The 14425-nt window shown below is 47.0% G+C and overlaps 1 protein-coding gene across 1 annotated transcript in view; it reads right to left on the bottom strand.

Moving 5' to 3' along the window:
* Nucleotides 1-3643: 3643 nt before the first annotated feature.
* Nucleotides 3644-14425, bottom strand: part of SPRED2 (sprouty related EVH1 domain containing 2) — a 121660-nt gene continuing 110878 nt past the window's right edge. Inside the window, exons 6-7 of the mRNA XM_065929043.1 lie at nucleotides 9136-9285; nucleotides 3644-6967 (exon numbers count right to left, since the gene is read on the bottom strand). Coding sequence (XP_065785115.1) covers nucleotides 6302-6967; nucleotides 9136-9285 — 816 coding nt within the window. The 3' untranslated portion in view covers nucleotides 3644-6301. The remainder of the gene's footprint in view (nucleotides 6968-9135; nucleotides 9286-14425) is intronic.

Here is a 14425-nt window from a genome sequence, read left to right as displayed (position 1 = left end):
CCTCTCCAAAAAGAAATATATGTGCACATACACACATCTGTGTACAAATATATAGAAAATCTAGAAGGATGCACAGAGCTTATTTTGGGTGGGACAGAGGAGTGTTATAGGTTGAATTGTGTCTCTTCCAAATTCATATGGAGCCCTGATCTCTTTCCTCAGAAAGTGAACTTATTTGGGGATAGGCCTTTACAGAGCTAATCAAGTTAAAATTAGGCCACAGAGCGGACCGTAATCCATTATGACCGATACCCTTAGACGTGCATGCATGCTACGTCACTTTAGTTGTATCTGACTCTTTGTGACCCTATGGACTGTAGCCCACCAGGCTCATCTGTCTGTGGGATTCTCCAGGCAAGACTACTGGAGTGGATTGCCATGCCCTCTTCCAGGGGATCTTCCCAATCCAGGGATTGAACCTTCATCTCTTAAGTTTCCTGCATTGGCAGGTGTGTTCTTTACCACTAGCACCACCTGGGAAGCCTCGATACCCTTATAAACAGGGGGAAATTTGGACACAGAGGTACACAGAGAGGGAAGATGACGTGAACAGGCCCACAGAAGATGCCCATTTTTATACTTCTGTGGCCTATGACACTTTTATAACTATATGTATTAATTACTTTTATAATAATCAGAGCCCTCCCCCAAAACTAGGGGGAATAAAAAGATAAGACATAGTGAGAAGAAAAGCATATGAAGCGTGACTGTCACTAACTGGCTTGATTCCTCTTAATAAATTTACAGAGCATGTCACCTACTCTCCACCCTCCAATCCCACCTGCACCCTGGTTCTAACACTGCCCTTGAAGGGGTCAGTTTGCCTGGAAGGAACTGCTAACACTAGTGGCTTCTTTAGCTGAGGACATGGCAGGGCCTGATTTGCAAGATCACCTGGTATCTGGTGGTGTAAGATGTCTCCCGGGTCCTCTCCTTTCAATCCACCCATCTGGTTTGCGCCTGAAGAGGTGGCTCAGACAGTAAAGGATCGCCTGCAATGCAGGAGATCTGGGTTTGAACCCTGAGTTGGGGAGGTCCCCTGCAGAAGGGAATGGCAACCCACTCCAGTATTCTTGCCTGGAGAATTCCACAGATAGAGGAGCCTGGTGGGCTGCAGTCCATGGGGTTGCAAAGAGTCGGGACACGACTGACTGACTAACACACGCACACAAAGTGTGATATTTCTAACCAGCTAACCCCACAAATCAGAAAGCCCAATGGGCCTGCAGTCAGAATGCCTGCAGGCAGTTGCACACTTTTATAAGCTCTGGCCACTCTTTCACAAGGATGTACTGTGACAGCCTGCTCGAAAGCTGTGCTCAAATAACAAACCACCTCTAGTCCCTGGGGATCAGAATTCTTCAACAACATTCTCTCCCCTGGGAAGATCTGATTTTCTGGGGGGTGCCTACCATGAAGAGTGAGTGGTAACTAGCAATGGGAGAGCAGTAGGAGAAACAGAGGCCCAGAAGATGAGGCCACTGACTCACAGCCCAAATGCCACAGAAGAGGCCGGGGGTTGAAGAGGCAGATCGGAAAGGCAAGTTGTGTGCTCTGGCTCCTGAGGGATCAGCCAGCTCAGAGCCCTTCTGCAGCCATCACGAGGGCTGTGAAGGGGTCTGGGAGGGCCAGCAAGGAATCGAAACCTAGTTTACTATTGCAGAGAGGTTAAGAAAAGGAAATCTCAGCACACATATTTTGTAGGTCTAAATACTCACAAAATTCCATAATGGCTTCAGCCTCCTGTGCTTCAAAAGACGGTGTCCTCTCCAGTTCTTGGGGTTTCCTAGAGTTCCAGAATAGAGAAGCCGAGGAAGGAAGGAGTACCCTGTATGCCCAGCATACAGGGGCACCTTCTGTATGCTGCGCTGTAATGACAGGTGAACTGTAATCGCTGAGTCTCACGATGTGCTTTGGATGAGTATTATCTCACTTGCTACACCTGTGGAGGCCAAGGCTCAGAAGGGCGATATCACTTGCCCAAAGGTTAATGGCTAGTAATGGCAGAAAGACTGTCCAGTACCAGGTTCACAGGGTTTCTCTATCCCCACATCCTCACCTGTGAAGTAGAAACTCTATTCCGCAGAGGGTTGAAGGAGATGGTGGATAAAGTGTGCCCAGCTCCTGGCTGAGCATGTAGGGCACCAAACTAATCCTGTAGCAGCCTGATGGGCCCCCAGAAACAGGGAGGAGTAGGCAAGGCTCTTGCCTGCTGCCCACTTTTTAAGCCCACAAATGGGGAGGGGCTGAGTAGAGCTATTAGTGAGACCTGGCAAGGACCTGGGCTCTGCAGTCAGTCAACCAACCTGGTTGGGTCATTGCTTCTTGTGACTGCAGGTTACTTTAGTTCCTTACCCTTTTTTTCTTTTTTTAAAGAAAGCAGCTATTTTATTTCTTAGCTGCACTGTGGGACACGTAGGATCTTAGTTCCCCAACCAGGGATCAAACCCATGCCCCCTGCTTTGGGAGCACAGAGTCTTAACCACTGGACCGCCAGGGAAGTCCCAGTTACTTACCCTTTCTAAACCTCCATTCCTCAGCTCCAAACAGAGATGCCGGGAGGGACATGCCTTGTGGGGTGGCATAAGGGCCAGGTGATCTTGGGCCCCCTGCAGCTCTGGATGTGTCTTTCAAGTTCTCTTTTTAAATCAGAGCAATTTATTCAGATTGTTACGAGTAAATGTATATATATTGTCTCAGCAGATATTATTTTTCTTCTTGTCCTTCAGAGCATTCCCACTATTCCTTTACCATTAAACTTCTTGAAAACATGTTTTACATTTGACGTCCATGTTTACATGTCCTTCATGTTGACTCTTCACCCCCTATAGTCTGGTCTGTGTGCCTCCTAGTTTATGTACGAACTCTCATGAAGTTCTCTAACGATCTCTTAATTACCAATCTTCATGGCTTCTTTCTCCCCCTCACTTTCTAATTTCCAGCATTTCCTGTTGCTTTTCATCTTTACCAGCAGTTTGGAAATGTCACCCCTTTCAGGAAGAGTTGAGACTAGGATGAAGGGACCCCTCTACACATCTCTTTTTAAGGCCCCTACTTGGCTTTCCAGAGAAGAAGCCGAAACGTTCTTCCGTGACCCTTAAAAGACCCCACACTTCATTTCCTCCAAGGGGTTGTCACTGCATGTAACATTTGAGCATCCAAAGAGCCCATTTGGAACTGAAAGTGGGCCAAATATCACTAAAATCGAACCACTCTGAGGAGACTAAGGATCTTGTAGTTTTAACAACTGAGTTCTGTGAGAAACTGTGTTCCAAACTTCACACACACACACATACACACTCTAAAGGTTCAGCAGGAACCAGTTGAAAACAACTCAGAGGAAGTACAGCTGTTCCCTCTGAGGAGCACGCGTGGGGGAAGCCAAGCGAGGAAGAGGGGGTGTTCCCCGGGTGGTGACATGCAGCATTCTTTTCACTTGAGGCATCCGAGCCCGAGGAGCTGCTGTCTCCCCTGGGGAATATGACATAACCAGAGGCGGGAAGGGCCTCACAAAAACAGACCGGTGTCCACACATCCTTCTCCAAAGGAAGCCCCTTCCCATCCTGTGTGCGAGAGCTCCCACGTCCGCAGAGATTCAAACACCACCCTGTCTCCAGCCAGACAAACAGCCCAAAGCCAGCGATCTGATAGGATGTGTTTATATTTACATGGTACATTTTAAAGCAATGGCTACATTGGTCATACATATTAGAAACCATAAAAAAAAGTTAAGAACTAAAATGTACATCATACACTTGTATATATATTTTTTTACACAGAGGTAAAAAGGCTTATTATAAAAAAATCAATACAACAGGGTTTTTAGTATACAGGTAAAGAATGAATTATGCTTCAGGCACTTTAATTTGTTAATGTGAGCAAATAGCTTCATAGTTGGGGGCAGGGGGGTCAGGGGAAGCTTCCAAACAGAAAATCTTTTGGTTAATGTTTTGTTACCACAGATACAAAAATAAAATCTGAATAATTTCTCTCAGATGACTGACGTTAAGTATGGCAAAGCTGACTGGGAAAATACTACACACTGTGGCTGCAGTGTGGCAATTAGAGAGACGTATTTACATAAAATGTCCCCACAGCTGTCCTTGTGCCCTTAACCGCTGCCTTCTTCACAAACCAAAAAGGATACGCGGCCTAAGATTCACTAGCATTAACTCTTCAAAGGGGTGGAAAAGGACAAGGGGTGAAGGAAGATAGATGATGGCTAGACAGACATGGCAAACAAGAAGCGGCCGGAATAGGTGTGTTCTTACTGAAATAAATAGGGACACTTGAACTGAGGTCTAACAGAACATACATTAGTGTTGTGCTTTGTAGAGAAGAGACCTTGAGAAAGACCCTGAGGAGATGCCTCAGGATGGGGGCTGAGGTGGGGGAGAAGATGGCCTCTCAACAGCATTTGGAGGCTGGCTGAAGGTTTTCTAGATGTTCTCCAGGCTGGGAAGTGGTTCTTGTCTTGCACCACCAGAATAATAGATCTCTGCTCCCTTCCCAGACGGGAAGACCCAAACCAGTCACTCCAACAAACAAAAACACCTACCAAACAAACTCATAAGCACACTGGGTATTTACATGGATAATCTGGGGAAGAAATGCAAAGCACTCTCAGGTAAGCTGAGAACATTCCCATGAAGGTAAGCGTAGCCAGCACTTTCCCAATATGATTGGCAGACTGGGAAAAAAGTCCCTTTCCTTGGAGACTGATGTCCTCTGTGCAATAGAGAAGGGATGGCTGAGGGGGCGGGGAGTGGGGAGAGAGGAACGAGGCTGTGTGCTCAGCTGGTAACAACCACAGGAAGATCATGGCGGGAAGAACAGCTGGCGCAGACAAGCCTGTCCCCTATGCTCTCCACGGTGTTCTGATTGTACAATGCTAGGTATAGGTAACCACTCGTCACCTTTTTTTTCCCTTTCTGCAGAAAGATTTGGCTATTCCTTGCAATATATTAGAAAAATACTCTTTTCCAGCTAATTAGAAGCCTCCTACGTGGCAAGGCGACAGGCGGACCCAGACTGCTGAACTAACCATCTGTGCGCTCAAAGTGGCAAGTCTGGGCTTGGGGTTGCAGGAGAAAGACACTTAGGCATTGGAAGGGTTTTTTATATATGGCCTTGTTTTTTCCCAAGTATAAACGGAGAATCTGGTGACGTGAAATTGAGTCCAAGATGAAAACAAAACGACAAACCCATGAACAGAATGCAAACCACCACTCTTCAAATTGATGACATTTAAAATCTCCCCCAGTTAATAGAAAATAGCCACTGGGGGGAAAGAAAGCTCCTTTAAAGTTTTACTTACCACAGCCTTAGTGTTTCTTAACCAGACCATGTTTGGTAGAACACCGGTTTGTTTGAAAGAGACTATTTGGTTTGCAAAACAATGAGCAAAATTTCTTACTTCATTAGCGTTTTCTTCTGGTATTGCTAAATTTTTACAAGTGGTGGTGACATTAATTTTAAAAAGATCTACTGTTCGGTCACTGGGGAGGCTCAGAGAAACCTGAAATCCCCTTTCTAGCCCTGGTCTGAGAGGATACAATGCAGTTTAAAGGATTTTCCTGATTCTCACAAGTTAATCTGAAGTTAAGGCTCAATTCTCAGTCATTTTAGGAGTGAATGTTTTGTATCAGTGAGTAACTGACAGATTTTGGGGGTGGTGGTTGAGAGAGACAATATGATGGGCTCTAGACAGAAATGGCAGCTTACATGGGAAGTTTGGCTTTAGAAACGTTAAAGCGATCTCGCTTTCTGGTAGAATTTTGTTAACTAGCTCACCTCCTATACATAGCAACTGACTGCAGGTTCAAAAATACATCTGGTAGGGTTTCACCATTATGACAATCCATTACCACAGGAACCTGAGGAAGCAAGCTCGTTAGCAACAGGCAAGCTAGAACCAAGAGGAAGATAGCCTTTGGAGCTCTTGGAAAAAAAACGACAAAACCCACCAAAAAAATCAGCAGTTCCTGCTGCAGGCGCCTTGAAACTGGACGAGGTGGGCAGGAAGGACATGAAATCAACACCTGGATGAGATAGTTAGCTTGATTACAGATTGTTAATAATACAGGAGCATCTAGGCAGAGGGTCCTTTCCTTAGAACACTGTGCGCGTGTGCCTGGGTGCGACCGATGCAGAGTGGGCGGCGGGGGTGCAGAGTCCTCCAGGCAGGCTCCCCAGGCTGGAAAGGCGCCTTGGGTACCCGGGAGCGGCGGGCGAGATGAGAGGATGTAGAAGACGAGTCCCCTCGGGGCTGTGGACGGGAGGGGTCGGGAGGGAAACCGAGTCACACGGCCGCTTTGTGCTTCCCCCCGCAGCATCTGCACATCACTCCGCAGTGGTAGCAGGCGCGCAGGGGCAGGTAACAGCACATACAGGGGGCCAAGAAAGACAAGGCAATAAGAGCCATCCACCGGAGGCAAAACTTCTCGTCGCTGGTATCGCACGAGCACGGGTCTGTATAGTCCCCCTCGGGGTCCGACATACAGTGATAGAGCATGCTGTCTGCGCACCACATACAGCTCACCCGGCGGATGCAAGTTCTCACGGAGTCGGGGGCGTCCTGACAGTGGCCCCTCCGGTTCTCCTCGTGGTTGAACATGTCCCGGCAGTACTCGCACCGGGAGCGCTCCCCGTCCTCTTTCCGCCTCCGGGACTTGCCCCGGGAGGGCTGGGTCTTGATCACGCTGCCCCCACGCCCTTTGGGGTCTTCGCCGAGGCCAAAGTCTGACGAGTCCATGTAGGGGTAGTTGTAGTCGTGCTTGGGCACCTCGCCCTTGGCGAAGCGCACGTAGGAGTCCGCGTCCTCCGTGGGGTCCAGGTATTTGCCCCTCACCGGGGCGTGCCGGTAATCCTCGTAGCCGGTCATCCAGATCTTCTCCCGGGGGTTGATGCGCACGATCTCCTCGTCGTCGTCCGGGAAGCTCACCTGGCGGTAGGGCCTTGGCATCGGCTGCCCCCGGAAAAAGGAGATGTTACTTTATCGCAGCAGCTAAACAAACCAATCTTCAAATAATGCATCCTTCACCTTGGCAAAGGGCATTTCTTGAAGAAACGGACCTATCCTGTACTTAACAGCTTGTGGGTCAAAGGTGTATTTCAAATTGTGAGTCTCAATCCCTTCCTGGGTCAGGAAATCATGTTAATTGGTTGACCGGCATTTTCCCCCTTTCTGTTGCAGTTTTGCCATAGATGTGGGTAGGTATACACACTGTGAGAATAAAGTTTGAAATTCCAGAAGTTGAACATGCCCAGATCAAAAGCAGACCTGAGATGTCCCTAGAATATCCTTATCTCCCTTCTGTGACCTCCCCCCACTAAGGTGACCAGTGACTGGCATCATGATTTCTAACAGCTTAGATTAGTTTCACCTGTTTTTGTAGGCCATCCTCTCTCAAGACTTCTTTTTTTCCAGAGAAGCAGAAGAACTCTGGATGCACTGACCATTACAAGGTAAGTACATTTGTGTGTACTTAACAAGTGCATACTAGTCCCTGATATAGAATGTGTGTCTCACTGTGGGTCATGTTCAAAAAAGCAAAAGTGGATACCAGGGACTATGAAGGCTCACAGGTACCTTGTAATCTGGTTGGGGAGATAAAATGCTCAAATACACAGAGGGTAAGAGTACAAGTTCCAGAGGCCAATGGTGTTTGAATCCTGCCAGGATCTCACAGGTGGTGAGTGGCAGAGTGGAATCTGAACCTGGGATGGCTGGACCCAGAGCCATGCTGTCTAGACTTCAAACCTAACCTGCATTCTCCCTTAGGATGAAACTGTTATCCCTGTGATCTCCTATAGTACACATCAGTGCCTTGTGCAGAGTAGCAGATGCTGAATACAGTTATTGAGTGGATCCAGGTAAGCCTGCCTTGCACGGGGTATCCCAGTTGTGGCAGACAATGAGATTTCCCACCTTAGAAGCCCTTTGAGCATGAAGGCTTTTTAAGGAATGAGAAGCATGGCTTTGACTGGAATTCAGACTATAGAATTTATTAGCAAGTTGCTAAGCCTCAGACTTCACTTCCCTAATGGTCAAACTGCATAGGGCTATTGTGAGAACAAAGAGAAGGAATCTATACGGTGTAAGCACAGGCTCTGTCACACAGGATGCACATGATAACTGTTGCCAATACTGTCATTATAATATTATCCTAGAATCTAGCACACACTAATTAAATTTACCCATCACTTCCCACCAGACTGTGAGCTCCTTGAGGGCAAGGGCCACGTCTCACAGGCTTTGTCCTAATTCCTGCCAGATTCTTGACGTCAGAGTTTCCCCAACTTTGGAAAAAAATACAATCCTGCAATATTTCAAAACAAATTTTGGGAGTCTTTGCTATTAATTTATTTCGAAAGAGAGGCAAAAAGTCAGTTCCCATCTATTGCTACCATACTGTGATTTTAAAAAGAACATTTTCATGCCAAAGTATTAGGAAGCACACACCCAATAAAACAATTTTGAAAAAAAGAGTCATATAAATCTAGCTTTATGTTATAAAACCTCAGTGCCTCGTGCTTTTTCTCTTTTCAAAGCAGACTGGTGGCCACATCACCCACATGGGCACCAGTCCACGCCCCACAGTTTGCGAACTTGCTCCAAAAAACAGCCGCTGGGTAAATATTTGTTGTATTACTAAATTCCAGCTACAGCTCCCCAAGGAAGCCGGGGCCTGGAGCCCATGATGCCAGGCCTTTGGTCCAAACATACAGTGTTCTGTGGTACCAGTCGTGGTTCTGTGCTTTCACACCCTTTGGACAGAGGAATGCAGGAGCCAGGGTAGCGTCCTGGGTGAGCAGAATCTGCCATCTAAATCTTATTCCACTAGAGACCTTCTTCCTAAGCCTCAGCCTCCTCATCTATCAACTGGGGATGCAGAAGATCTGCTTATGGGGAATTTGTGAGGATTAAGGGAGATAAATCACATGAAGGGTTTGGCAAGGTGCCTGGCACACAGAAAACTCTTGAGTGAGGGTGAGTTGCCTGTACCACCACCTCCAATATGGGGTGGGGGAACAGAGTAGGCCTAGGCTCGGGCATGCGGCTGAAGGGCAAGGCAGCTGTTTCAGAGTGTGAGGTCACCCCTGTGCCATCCAAGGAACAGGATCCCCGCTCACCTGCTCGAGGTGATAGTGGTCCGTGGGGTATGGGTCGTGGAGGTGACCCAGTGTATAAACCTTCCGGTGCTCACAGGATGTGGGGGAGGAGATTGTGCGGGTAGGTTGTTCCCTCTTCTGAGACGAGTTAGAAGAACTGTCTGTAGCTGTCTGTGTAGAAGAAGGTAGCCATGAGTTAATTAAAAACAAAACAAAAACCAATTGTCCCCCAAAACACTAACACACCGTCTACCCCGACTTGTGGCATCTCGCTGGACTTCCCGAAATCTTAAGTTTATCCTGGCTGTGGGAGGCAGGAGGACCCCTGAAGGGCCTGGTTGTCTAAACACGACGGGCAGAGAAACCCAGCCACCAGCCCCTGGAAAGCTGGGTTTGTTTTCTCAACTGTGGGAGCAGCGATCGGCTTTGGGGCAGGGCTCACCATACCAGGCCACTCGCGGGTGCATTCCAGTTTGATCAAGAATGGTCACTCGTTTGTGGCCCTGGTTGTAAGGTCCTTGGGCAAGCAGAGGAAATGCAAACAAGCAAAAAATCAAACCCATGTTTCTTTGTGGGGTTAAGCCCAGCCTGGGAAAGTCTCAGGAGATAAGGATAGATACCTCAGGGGTATCATGGGTACTGACTTTCCAGGAAGAAATTTTGTAATCTTTGGCGTGGAGGCAAGCCTGAGGGTCACTGTCTCCGGAGGGTGAGAACAGAGCCGTTTCCCCAGTAGAGGTGACTGGGAGCCTCCATGAAGGTATCTTGGGAAGGTGATCAGATATCAGAATAGACTGTGGCTGTGGGCAGAGCACGGGCCCCCTTGTCTCTCAGAACACCTCGGGTGCTTCACACCCCCAGGCGATCCCAGGTGTGACGGTCACTTTCCACAATCTTGGGGCCCAGCAGCCACGTGCTCATAAAAGGCTTTGTCAAATGCAGCTAGCAGTTGCCTTGAAAAACCAGGGCCCCTCCGAATCCTATCCTCACTCCACCTTCTACTTCCTTAGAGTAATGGACCCTTCTTCTCCTTTTATGATTTTCCTTGATATCAAAGTGTCCTATTTCTGGTAAATATCTAGAAACTCCTTAGTTGTTGCTTCTCATTCTTATATCCCCCTTACCCTATATGCTTATTCCTATCATTTTACTGTTTTTTGTTAATGTCATTGATCCTTTCCAGGGCAAGGCAAGGTTAAGACAAATAAGACTTATAAGAGTTATCCTCCACCCCTCCACTACATTCACTTATAAAATAATAAATGCTCAGGAAAATAGGAGTACAAGTATTCAGGAAAAAGAAAAGACACTCAGGGACTTCTCTGGTGGTTCGGTGGTTAAGATTCTATGTTTTCACTGCAGAGGGTGTGGGCTCAATCCCTGGTTGGGGAACTAAGATCCCACATGCTGTACAGTGTGGCCAAAAAAGAAAAGACACCCGTATTTCCACTATGCAGCACAACTGATGTTAATTTTTAAAGCTTGGTGGACATGTGCCAGCGTGCTTTCGGAAACCCAACCCTCCTGGATTTTTAATTGTTTGGTTTGTGTGATGTTGGGGTGATGCCTGTTTCCAATTCCACAATCTAGTGGCTAATTCAGATATGGACACACACTTCTCCCTGAGGCAATCCAGAGAGATTTCTGATGGCCAGGTCAGAGAAGATGCTTGTCTCTATCTCCTTAAGAGCTAAGGGTCCTGTAGTCTAGAATCCTGGTGAAGGTGCAGGGAAAGAATCTGAGGATGGAGTGAAGCAAAAAAACCAAGGGAAGAAGGATCCCACAGATACCACTTGAGCTTCCAGATCCAGCCAAGCCTGAATCCTGATCCACCCTAGGATGTCCCAAAGAGAGGAGCCAATTCCCTTTGGTAATTTAACCCAGAATGCACTGGGTTCACCCGTTGGGTGCACTTTCTTTTTTATTACTACTGATTCCTTCTCTGTGGCAGCCTTCTACCTGTACCACACTCCTGGCTTCTCTCTTGTCCCTTTCACTCCTCTCCACAGCAGGTAGAGTGGAACACGGTGTTCAGAGCCTGCTACTTCTCTCCTCTGCCTCTTGGGAGCCACCCAACTGGCAAACAGCATGTGTTGGCAACCCTTCTTGGGACTGTGTGGTCTACTTGGAAGGTTGACGGCCCACCCACTGTGGGGAGGGTATGGAGACCCAGCACATGCGTGCCTGGTAGAGCAGGTCTGTCTGATCTCAGGGTCCAGTCCTGGGATGTCCACTTCCTGCAGATGTAAGCTGGGACTCACATCATCAGTAATAAAGGGTCTCTTCACTTTTTTTCTCAATTGGTTCAGAACCCTGATAGGAAAGAGTTGCTACTTACCCCTCAAATCCCAGGAGCTGAAAGAGACCAAGCCACGACACACAGAATTTTTACTTCCTTTCAAACTTAGGTCCATCCTCTAGCTCTCACCCACCCTCTTTCCTTAACGTCTTTGGAGGTACAGCCGCTCTCTTTAACACATGAGTGGTTGCAAGCTGACAGTACAACAAGGCATACAACCCTTCACAGTCTCATAATATGTGAAGGCTTATGGTGTGCCAGGCACTGGCTACACTGAATACACCACTGCAGGTAAAAGATCGTCTCCACGTCATACACAGGAACACAGACACCTGAAGAAATTCGGGATCCTGCCAACTGTGGCAAGCAACCACTGGCAGAGCGGGACTGAAATGCGGCCCCCGTATGCCAAGCCCAGTGGGATCTCAGTGCAGCACGCTGCGGCTTATCAAGCCCAGGAGAGCCACCTGCTCTGTGCTCATCTTGGTGAGATTAACACAAGTACAACTCTTCCAAGTAAGACGATGTGCCCCACTTTATACAGACCCAGGTGGTAAAGGGTGGGTGGTGTCTCAGAATACAAAGGTTTCTAGAGATCTCAGTAAATACTTTCTGAATGAGTAGATAAGGGCCTTTCTGTATGATTCAAATCCAAGGGTTAAACTCTTATCTAATATCCACGTGACAGTCACATCTTAGGTTAGAAGCTACCTCGTCATTAAACACTGTAATATGCACTTGGCATTTAGTTCTCAGAAACCCAGTTCACACATCACAGTCAGCTCTGTGTTAGTCATCTGTTTACGCCAATCCACCCTGTTTTCTGTGACCTGTGTCCAGGTTAACAATGTATGGAAAAATCATTCTGAGAAATGAGGCACACCCGGTACCTCCTAGTCATCCTCAGCCAATCAGACGCCCCCTTCTGATGCTCCCAGCCTTCCTCCACAGCCTGCACCAGCCTTTTCCCATCGCAGAGTCAAGTGCAAAGTTTCCTGGACCATTTTCTGACAATTCAGAGAACGAGACTGAGAAAGGCCTTTCGACATCTCCTAATCTGATGACAAATCTCTACAGAGGAGCAGGGAGGCCAGAAGACTGAGGCGGGCTATCAGTTCACTGCCTCCCTCCCCGACTGCTCTGGGCTAAAGCATGCAGAAGAGGCTCCATCGGAAGCTGAGGCTTATTCCATATCTGTGATATCAGATAAATCTTGTCAAGAGGCAAGTGTCTACCAGCAAAAGGAATGTACTATCAGGGTATTTCCAAGAAGAGGCAAGAGGAAAAACCTTTCATCACACGCACCTCTGGACGAATGCCCCCGTTCTCTGCTTGTGGAAGAAAGCAGCCATTGGACTGTGCACAAATGCACCTCAACAAGCAAGATTCTAGAACATGCCTGCCACTTGTGCGCACAAGCTCATGACACCCACCCACCTACTAATCCGAGAGCTTCACCTTCAACCTGGAAATACTGGCTGCCGTTTTCAACTCGCCTTCCTGGTCGGGCGAGGGAAATCTCTGAAGTGCTGTAGGTGTGAGCTCAAGAAGAGCAAAAGCAGAGGTCCTCTGTGCTTGGGGACCTCAGACTGCTCAGCGGGTTGGCTTCGGTGCAGGCTTCCTGAGTCACAGAGAGCAGTCAGAGACGGTCTTTGATGCCACCCACTGTGAACAAGGCCAGGCACTGCCATGGGGTGCCGCCTACTTGTGGGAGGTCCCGTGCGACATGAAAGCGTGAGCACAACCACTGTTACCTTCGTGTGTGCTGCCGGAAAGCCTTGCCTCTGGGTCTGGGTGTGACTCCAGCTCACTGTCAATGCCTGCTATTAAAGAGATGCCCAATTAAGAGGCCTGGAACCTAATATGAAGCACCGAACAACAGAAATGCAAGGGAATGTCATAATGCTAAATATCACGGTCTCAACTCAGGCAGACTAGATTTGAATCAGTTCTCTGCTAATTGTTAAGTTGTCTGATTTTGGACAAGGTGACCTCTAACTCCAGTTTTCACATCTGTAAAATGGAGCTAAAACTGTCCTCAGGGTAACTGTAAAAACAAATGAGATCAATCATTTCCATTTTCTAAACAGTTACTACTGATTTTATAAAAAAGTTACTGATCCTGTGACCTGGTCCCCTTGCTTAACTCCCTATAAAAGTTCAAATGTTTTATCCAGTGATCCTCTGGCTTTTTCTAAGCAAATCCTATCACTCACAAAAGATAGTCTGGTCTCCTTTCCAATATTTGTAACTTCTTGTCTTAGTGTATCTTTGCCAAGGTTTCCAGCATGATGTGGAAAAACAGAATGGCTCTTGCTGTCTTGAACTTGACTTTGATGGGACAACTTCTAAAAATTCTCTATTGTATATAATGTTTCCAGATAACGGGAGTGGCTATAAAGTTCCAATGTCTCCTTGTATTCTAGATTGCAAAGTGTGTGTGCTCAGTCGTATCCAATTCTTTGTGACCCTATGGGCTGTAGCCCACCAGACTCCTTTGTACATGGAATTCTCTTTTCAACCCAGGGATCGAACCTGCGTCTCCCTGCGCTGGCAGGTAGATTTTTTATTATTGAGTCACTGGGGAAGCCCAGATTGCTATGGATTGTCACCAAAAAATACTGGTAACCAGATGGTTCTTCTGTGTCTATTGAGATGATTATGGTCTTTCACCTTTGTTTCATTAATGTATGAATCAAACAGTTAAGCTTTTTAAATATTAACCATCTTTGCATGCCTGGGATATCTATTTTACTTGTCTTTCATTAAATTTGTTTTACAAATATTTGATGTGGTTTGGTAACATTTTACTTTAAAACTTTACATCTACATTCATAAATGAATTTGACTCCGGTTTTTCTCTACTTGAATTCTTCTTGCCCATTTTTATAGCAGGGTTGTGCTTGTCCTGCAAACTGAGCTAGGCAGTGTTCCACCGTTTTCTATACTTTGGGGAGTTCTTTCTTTTTTTAAAATAATTGCAGTATAGTTGAATTACAATATTGTGTTAGT

The sequence above is a fragment of the Muntiacus reevesi genome, chromosome 3 (assembly GCF_963930625.1).
Source record: "Muntiacus reevesi chromosome 3, mMunRee1.1, whole genome shotgun sequence".
Lineage (NCBI taxonomy): Eukaryota > Metazoa > Chordata > Mammalia > Artiodactyla > Cervidae > Muntiacus > Muntiacus reevesi.
This window is presented reverse-complemented; position numbering and strand designations above follow the sequence as displayed.